The sequence below is a fragment of the Centruroides sculpturatus genome, unplaced genomic scaffold (assembly GCF_000671375.1).
Source record: "Centruroides sculpturatus isolate CEXI.00-Female unplaced genomic scaffold, Cexi_2.0 scaffold778, whole genome shotgun sequence".
NCBI lineage: Eukaryota > Metazoa > Arthropoda > Arachnida > Scorpiones > Buthidae > Centruroides > Centruroides sculpturatus.
The window spans coordinates 180782-190913 of NW_019385068.1; the positions used below are offsets into that span (position 1 = coordinate 180782).

A 10132-nucleotide genomic window follows, 5' to 3' on the forward strand; every position below is an offset into this window, starting at 1 on the left:
ATACGTCATTTAACTCTTGTTTAAATTAGATTTTTTTTCTTTTTAAAACAAGCTATTATTTAGAATTAAAGTTTTGACATGAAATTCTCGAATTAAACTTTTGTAGTATAAAAGTAAACATTTTGCGTTGTGTTTTCGCATTATTTAGTTTAATCAACAAATAAACACAGGAAAAATAAGTAATTATTGCAATTCCGAGAGTCGGTTTTATATTTTGATACCTTGAAATTATCTTAAGACCATCAGTGTCGATCTGTATATATATATTGAGGGAAACAGACCAATGACAATGAGTAAGAAAAATTTCTTTGTCGGGTTTTGAGTAAATACAAAAAATGAGATGTACAGTACAGTACTCGTTTCCAATCCTAATTTTTGTAGTATGGTATAAAATAAAAATACGCTGGGAGAGGGACAGTTTGCCAGTACTAAAATATTGGCGATAACTTATGCCCTTCTGTCCAATATAGATCTATGCTCATGCTTAAGATATATGTTGAAGAACAGAGACTTAAAACTTATAAAAGACAGAGTTAAAAATGTCTTTCTGGATTAATGGATCCCGAAAGAAAATTTATATTGTCGAAAGATCACCTGTCACTTCGCTTCTAATGTCAATTTGTCGCTACCAATGAAAATTGTATCTTCTCCGGGGACAGATTGAATGGCGATAAATCGCTTGAAATGTCAACAAGTTGTCATTCCTGGTGTCCCAGAGAGATTTGGTTATTCCTTGTTGACGTGTGTAACTCGTTTAGATGCGATGTTGGCGTGCGAGGATACAAAATGTCGCTTTCTTCTCCGACTATAATATAAAGTATCGTGATCCCTCAACTAAAAATACTCCTTTTCCAATTTTGTGTAAAATCTCGTAAACCGTTTCATTAAACTCAATTTTCAGATACGTGTTTAAGTATGGATCAACGCCCAATGTCTTCTGTAAAATAAATATATATTATAGGAATGACCGGAAAGAAAGTAAACAACTATTTTATATTAAATTCCGTAAAGTGTACGGAAAAATCTACAATAATTTAAGTATATAAAAATATCGGAAACGTTTTACGATCCATAATATCAGCATGTAGTTACTGAATGTAGTAAACGTATTCACAGCCAGTAGTAATAACAGCGATTATCCATTATACTAAGATACATTTTTGCATTAAAATCTTAAAAGAAACTTATTTTTTTAATAAGGGAAAGTTTTGTTGATTCAATTTTATTCATAAAATAACAGAAACATTTAAAAATTTTATGTTAGTTCAGGTGTTTAGTTTTTATCATAAAAAGAATGGCGTAATGAAGTAAGAAAAGTGTATTTAAAATCATTGACAAACTAAATATCTGAATAATTACAATTTGTTTTTATTCTGTTTTCATTAAATATTACTTTATATATTTTAATATAAACAGAAAATTGTTTTTAAAATGATGCATTTTTTTAGGTTTGGAAGAAGCGTCGATAAATATCAAAGCATGTTTCCGAAGGTAAGTGTTTTTTTTTTATTTTAATGTTTATTTTTCTATAACTATAAAAACTTTTTCAAATTTATAAATGGTAAGTTTAAGAGTACAGCTTGATAGTAAAACACGTTTAGGACGTGACGTTCATTATATAGAGAATCCTTGTTGCAGTATTTGGATATAATCCGTTTTCTTTCTGTTTAACAATCCAGGTTACTAGTGAAATAAAATATAAAAACAGAGAAACAACCTCATCAAAATTTATTGTTATAACAGAATTACAGCTATCTTTATTTTATTACCGTGTCTTTAACTTCTACATATCAACTTAATTGGATATATTAAAAAAGATCTCTAGAATACAAAAAGAATATCTTCTTTTCATAAACATTAAAAATTTTATGGAATCTATAACGGTGATTTCGTCACTTATATGTTTTTAATATTTTATTTCAGAATTATTTTTACATTTATTTAATTTATCGCATTTTCTAGTTAGTTATTTGAGCTTTTATGACTCTTAAATCTTTATTATATAATTTTTTGGTCGTGTTATTAAAGAAAAGAATTATGAAATATAAATTTTAAAAACGTTCTTTTCTATAATTGGTTAGAGAAGTGCCGAATAATAGAAATAGACAATTTTCAGAGATGATTTTAATCAGTTGAATTATTTTTTCAACTTTAACTTTAAAATATTGAAAATTTCTAATCATAATTTTAAAAATATATTTTATAATAAACATTTAATATAGCTTTATGTACAGGGTGCAAATGAGATGATGTTACGCAGATCGGTAACAGGTTCAGTGGTCCAAAATGATGATATTTACTTATTATAATTACGGCCTGAAACGTGTCGTGGGGGATAGCTAGAACGACTGTAGAAGGGGTATCTCTAGCAAATTGTGGGATGACTTTATCGGGATCTCGAGACCACATACCCCAGAGAAAAAGTGTCTGAGGCTCTTTCCCAGAATATTTTTGAAATATAATATAATACTATTAAATAAATTTAGAATATGCACAAATCAGTGCAAAAATTATTCGAATTTTGAACGTTAAGATTTTATTTATAGTTTTNCGGTTTTATATCTGTAATTTTAAAATAAAATATTGTACTATGTAAGAGTTGTAAGCTCTTGAATAGTAAAATAGTCGCGAAGCATCGCTCGCTAACGAGCGATTCTTCGCGAGCAACGTTTTCGATGTTGCGTTGTATTTTAATATTGAAGAGACATGCGATAAAAAAAAAAAGGCAAACACCGTAGAAAAGTTATTAAAACAATAAAGTATTGATTGAAATTGTTAAAAAATGAAGGAACATTTGAGTTTAATATTAGTTTTTTTAATTAAAAAAATTAAAGTTTGAAAGTCTGCCATGTCATTTTTCATAGTTATTTTTATATAGAATTTTAATTTAATGATTAAAGTAAACAAATTCGTATATTTTTTACTACATATCATCTTATCATTGCTACGAAGATAGTTTTATGTACATAAAAGTTAAGTCTTTTCCAAACTGTAATCATTAAACAAAACAATTAAATTAAACAAAAAAAATCTATCTTCACAAACATTATATTACCGCGATAGATTTTTTAAAAAATAAAATACGTATTTCGTTATAAAGATAATTTCTATAGCAAAAATATTATTTAAAAAGTTTTTCACTACGAGTAAAAAAAAATCTTACTTTATAGGAAAACATCTGACTTTTTTTATGACTTTTTAAAATCGGCTATTGTTTTTTTTAAATTAAAAAAAACTTATTATACCAGATAAACGCTTCTGATGAGCATATGAATCGTATGAAAGATATAATTTGAGAATATAAAGTTATTATACATCAGGTTAATGTCTTAACTAGCCAGATACAGTACAAGAGGTGCGCAGACACAGGTATCAGGACAAAGGAAGCCCTAAAATAAAGCCCGATCATTTTTATCGTATTTGTTTTCTTATGTTTCCAAAAGAAAAAAAGGAGTCAAAAATAAAATTTTGCACAGGTTACATAAGAAGCTAGTACTTGAAGCAGGTTATTCGATGGGAAACTTTGACAAGTTTTATAATATGCCAAACTTTTCGGAAGTTAAGCACAATTAAGCGACTAGTGTAAAAAAATAATAAATTTTTAGCTTGATTTTTTCCCCTACAATTTTTAATGTTAAGATAATATTTTTTCACAATGTAACTTATTAATATTTAATCATTTTTGTCATATCATTTAAAATATTATATTAAGTTTTAAAATTTATTAAAAAGAAGTGTATTTTGCCAATAATAAAAATAATCGTTTGTATTAATTTAGTATTTCAAAATAAACTTTTCAATTTGTAACGTTAGAAATGTAAAATTTATTTATTTTTTTTCGAATTTCTAATTTAACATTTTTTTTTTGTAACGATGGGAATAAGTAACTGGTATTATTTTAATTTGAAATGTTTTCAAAAAATTTAAAATTTGAAATATATTTATTTGTTTAAATTAGATTTTTTTTCTTTTTAAAACAAGCTATTATTTAGAATTAAAGTTTTGACATGAAATTCTCGAATTAAACTTTTGTAGTATAAAAGTAAACATTTTGCGTTGTGTTTTCGCATTATTTAGTTTAATCAACAAATAAACACAGGAAAAATAAGTAATTATTGCAATTCCGAGAGTCGGTTTTATATTTTGATACCTTGAAATTATCTTAAGACCATCAGTGTCGATCTGTATATATATATTGAGGGAAACAGACCAATGACAATGAGTAAGAAAAATTTCTTTGTCGGGTTTTGAGTAAATACAAAAAATGAGATGTACAGTACAGTACTCGTTTCCAATCCTAATTTTTGTAGTATGGTATAAAATAAAAATACGCTGGGAGAGGGACAGTTTGCCAGTACTAAAATATTGGCGATAACTTATGCCCTTCTGTCCAATATAGATCTATGCTCATGCTTAAGATATATGTTGAAGAACAGAGACTTAAAACTTATAAAAGACAGAGTTAAAAATGTCTTTCTGGATTAATGGATCCCGAAAGAAAATTTATATTGTCGAAAGATCACCTGTCACTTCGCTTCTAATGTCAATTTGTCGCTACCAATGAAAATTGTATCTTCTCCGGGGACAGATTGAATGGCGATAAATCGCTTGAAATGTCAACAAGTTGTCATTCCTGGTGTCCCAGAGAGATTTGGTTATTCCTTGTTGACGTGTGTAACTCGTTTAGATGCGATGTTGGCGTGCGAGGATACAAAATGTCGCTTTCTTCTCCGACTATAATATAAAGTATCGTGATCCCTCAACTAAAAATACTCCTTTTCCAATTTTGTGTAAAATCTCGTAAACCGTTTCATTAAACTCAATTTTCAGATACGTGTTTAAGTATGGATCAACGCCCAATGTCTTCTGTAAAATAAATATATATTATAGGAATGACCGGAAAGAAAGTAAACAACTATTTTATATTAAATTCCGTAAAGTGTACGGAAAAATCTACAATAATTTAAGTATATAAAAATATCGGAAACGTTTTACGATCCATAATATCAGCATGTAGTTACTGAATGTAGTAAACGTATTCACAGCCAGTAGTAATAACAGCGATTATCCATTATACTAAGATACATTTTTGCATTAAAATCTTAAAAGAAACTTATTTTTTTAATAAGGGAAAGTTTTGTTGATTCAATTTTATTCATAAAATAACAGAAACATTTAAAAATTTTATGTTAGTTCAGGTGTTTAGTTTTTATCATAAAAAGAATGGCGTAATGAAGTAAGAAAAGTGTATTTAAAATCATTGACAAACTAAATATCTGAATAATTACAATTTGTTTTTATTCTGTTTTCATTAAATATTACTTTATATATTTTAATATAAACAGAAAATTGTTTTTAAAATGATGCATTTTTTTAGGTTTGGAAGAAGCGTCGATAAATATCAAAGCATGTTTCCGAAGGTAAGTGTTTTTTTTTTATTTTAATGTTTATTTTTCTATAACTATAAAAACTTTTTCAAATTTATAAATGGTAAGTTTAAGAGTACAGCTTGATAGTAAAACACGTTTAGGACGTGACGTTCATTATATAGAGAATCCTTGTTGCAGTATTTGGATATAATCCGTTTTCTTTCTGTTTAACAATCCAGGTTACTAGTGAAATAAAATATAAAAACAGAGAAACAACCTCATCAAAATTTATTGTTATAACAGAATTACAGCTATCTTTATTTTATTACCGTGTCTTTAACTTCTACATATCAACTTAATTGGATATATTAAAAAAGATCTCTAGAATACAAAAAGAATATCTTCTTTTCATAAACATTAAAAATTTTATGGAATCTATAACGGTGATTTCGTCACTTATGTTTTTAATATTTTATTTCAGAATTATTTTTACATTTATTTAATTTATCGCATTTTCTAGTTAGTTATTTGAGCTTTTATGACTCTTAAATCTTTATTATATAATTTTTTGGTCGTGTTATTAAAGAAAAGAATTATGAAATATAAATTTTAAAAACGTTCTTTTCTATAATTGGTTAGAGAAGTGCCGAATAATAGAAATAGACAATTTTCAGAGATGATTTTAATCAGTTGAATTATTTTTTCAACTTTAACTTTAAAATATTGAAAATTTCTAATCATAATTTTAAAAATATATTTTATAATAAACATTTAATATAGCTTTATGTACAGGGTGCAAATGAGATGATGTTACGCAGATCGGTAACAGGTTCAGTGGTCCAAAATGATGATATTTACTTATTATAATTACGGCCTGAAACGTGTCGTGGGGGATAGCTAGAACGACTGTAGAAGGGGTATCTCTAGCAAATTGTGGGATGACTTTATCGGGATCTCGAGACCACATACCCCAGAGAAAAAGTGTCTGAGGCTCTTTCCCAGAATATTTTTGAAATATAATATAATACTATTAAATAAATTTAGAATATGCACAAATCAGTGCAAAAATTATTCGAATTTTGAACGTTAAGATTTTATTTATAGTTTTTTTAATTAGATATATAAGCAGAATTTAGTTATTTGGAACAAGTCGTCATTTGGAACAAGAATTTAGTCATTTGGACAAGAGTAACTCAATAGTTTTCAACTTTCTACAGTTGCCATGGCTCCCGTCTAGCTATAGGCTGGGTGTCGTGTAAGTGGTAGAGAGCCGCGAAGTTTTATGCTGTTATTCCTATGGCACTAAGACATTTCACAAATACACATTTGTTGGAAAATGGGTTTGTTTATTGCTGAATATTTATTGTGTGTTGACGCTTTAGTGCTCTGTGCAATGTTATAGAAAGTGTTCGAAGTGGCATCCCTTGATGATATTCTGCCGAACTCTTTGAAAAATACTTGGATGTTCTTTGATATATTTTAACTTCTACGACTATTCGTCCCACAATATATTTTTCTGACTGCACTGGAGTTTCACACTAAGCAGAACTTTGCAGCCCTCTACCGCTCGCACATATTTCCGGCCGTAAGTATAATAAGCAAATATCATTACTTCGGACCACTGAATCTGCTCCCGATCTGTGTAACATCATCCATTTACGTTCTGTATATGTAAATCCTTCGTTAAAAATATTTTTAATTTGTATACCTAACTCAATTATTAATGTTGAATAATTTGGTTATCTTTTCTCTTTGTTGTAATTATAATTTAGTTAACAATATTTGCTTATTTTATTCTATAAAGAATGGCATTAAGTTGTATTAAGATCGAAGTTTTCTTGCATTATCTTATTTATTTTGGTTTATATGTTTAGTGAGAATGCAAACAACCTGTTACATTTTAGGATAATCGATTATTTTTTCTCTTTTATCTTCCTCGTATATAAAATGAATTCAATCTAAATGCAGTATTTTTATATCATTCGCTTTATTGAAGATGTAAATTGCTTACAGGTATTCAAATATTTACCAACAGGTCGAAACATTTTATATTCAAATTGCCTGTAAAGTGGAAATTAAAGTGAACACATGGGAATAATAATGAAAACAATCTCTCTGATCTTTATACTAATGTTCTCAGGACTGTATTTAGGCATTTATCATTAGGGGTGATTTTGGCGACTGATACTTATGACTGATATCGATAGTTCATACCGAAGCCAAGGGCCTTCAAAGAGGAGAGTTGAGAATTTTTTCCCAGGCGAAGAAAATTTAAGAGCCCCGTAATGGTTACTATCCTTATAGATTAATGTTATTTTTTCTAACAAAAATAAAATCTTTTTCTTTTTATTAATAGAGAAACACTCTACGTATTTCATTTATTTAGAAGGAACCCCTCGCTACTCCCGGATCCCATAAAACGCCCACATATCGGTCCGGTCAAGAAGACTGGCTCATTTTCCCCCCATTCATCTTATCCTTCCTTCATTACACTTCTCTATCCTTCTGTATTTTTCTTAATTCCGAAAAATATATTGTTGTTATTATTTTTTTCCTCCTTTTGGTTGCGTGACTTCGCCGAATATTCAGTGGAATTCTTCGACATTGGGGAAGAAACGATCCACAAACCTCTCCAGTGGCTTCTCCCCTGAATGTTCTTACAAAGAATAAATCTTTATTTAATTAAAATTTTTTTTTAAAACTATTCTAGCATTCATTAAATTAAAAAATATATTTTTAATAATTTTATTGAAGTAGTAAATTTAAAAATAATCAATAAATTATTTTAAAGAGAATGTATTACTTGTAATAGAACAGGATACATCCTTTGTAAGTATATAAATTTAATGAAGCTTAAATGTTTACTACGGTAATATTTTGGTCACGTCAAAAACAAGGGGGAAATGACGAAAATAAAATGTATTCTTTCTGAAAATTGTTTACAGAGAAGGAATATTGCTTAAAATATATAGGACAGTAAGATTAATTTGCTGGATAATATATACGATCGATTTATCCCATTTTAAAACAGCACATCTTAAAAAATGTGTGTATATTTTTAAATTGTTTTTCAAGTCATGGCCTTGGTGTGGTATAAAAAATGTAATAAAAGTATTTTATATCTATAATAAAAACATTATTTTATTATATATATTAAGTTCTAATACGATAGAATGATTCTCATAGTGTATAAATAGTTATAAAAATGTTATCAACAAGAAAATTTTCTTATATTATTATTTATTTATTTGTTCATATGTAGTATTTATAAAATATGGGATTGTTTGTCTAAATCTAGTAATGAATATGTAATTTCAACATTTTCGTTTTAATTTATACACAATTTTATTAATAATAGTTTTTCGGATTTATTAATATTTTCTTTGTTTGACATTATAATTTATAATGATATAATCAATCGTAATACGTCGATTGCTGAAATTCATACCAATTTTTCGCCTACCAGATGAGCATAAAACCACTGGACACTGGAGGTTTGTCGCGGGTTCGCATCTCACAATGGGCTGCCCACGTGGAGTTTTCCGGATTTTCTTCGTGTCTAATACCTAAATAGGGACTATTTTCCCGAAGTTTCCCACACCTTAGTAGATAGCCCATGCGTTGCGTTGCCTTATACTATGAATTTATACAAATTTTTCTGAATTCGATCAATGCAATGAATTCTATTAATACTTTACTGCTTCTTTCTCTTAAGACATGATCAAGAATATATTAGAAAAATTTAAAATTTAATTTATTCAATTTAAATTCATTAAATGATAATGTTACATATTGTCTCTTAAAATAAAAGTAATTTAAATACTGATTTATAACGTATTATTTTTTAAATTATTTGTTAAAGCAATAAAATAATAATTTTAATTGTTTATTTTTGGTCATTTAATACTTTCTTATAAATAATTTTTAATTTTTTAATTTCAGTTTCCTTATGAAAATGGAAAGAATGAGATGAAACCATCATTCCGACGGTGAAGATGTTCTATCTGCTGTTTATATCCCAGCAATGTATTTCTTTCCCCTCTTTATTTAAAGAAAATTACCCTATTTTATCCTCATTCATTGATATAAGTAGATTAAGTATAAATGTGATGAAATAATACACCAGCTTTAATGTGAAAGAAAGTGAATATGTAATCATTTTAATTATCACTTTAAGTAATAAAACCGAAGTGTATCGATCATGAGACGTTTTAATCATTAAAGTTTTCTTACAGACTTGCAATTTATTTTTTCTGAATTTTATGCGAGAAAATAAAATTCCAACATTATTCAATTGCGAAAATATATAAAGTGTGATAAGATATATTATTATTAAACAAATTTAAAAACATGGAGTTCGAGTTAATGAAACTAAAACAAGCTTTTAAAATAGAAGAAATATATTTTTATACTGTCAGTAAACTATATAACTTACAGATAAAATAATATTGTTTCTATTGAGATATAGTAAAAATTTTAGTAATAAATTTCGAAGAGTGAACAATATCTGTTCTTATAAATATATCATCTAATAATTTTAATACATTTAAAATATCTAATAAACGCTTTTATTGGTCATGTTTTTTGTGTTTGGGATGAGAGATGGTAGAATCACCTCACTACCACCGTATACATTGGTGCACAGCATGGCCCATGAAGACCTTGTGCCATTAAACAATAATAATTCAATCCAATTCCACCGTATGCATTATTACACGCACATCATGATTAAATTCTACATTTGGTTTTGTTTTTGGAGTTTT

The 10132-nt window shown here is 27.5% G+C and overlaps 1 protein-coding gene across 2 annotated transcripts in view; it reads left to right on the forward strand.

Moving 5' to 3' along the window:
• LOC111634186 (neuropeptide F-like) overlaps positions 1–9605 on the forward strand; it is a 16256-nt gene extending 6651 nt beyond the window's left edge. The window contains exons 2-3 of one of the 2 annotated variants that reach the window (XM_023378894.1): positions 1449–1491; positions 9312–9605. In XM_023378894.1, coding sequence (XP_023234662.1) covers positions 1449–1491; positions 9312–9362 — 94 coding nt within the window. In that variant the 3' untranslated portion in view covers positions 9363–9605. Of the gene's footprint in view, positions 1–1448; positions 1492–5377; positions 5421–9311 lie in introns of both variants that reach the window. The other variant, XM_023378895.1, reaches the window with a different exon arrangement.
• The last annotated feature ends 527 nt before the right edge of the window (positions 9606–10132 follow it).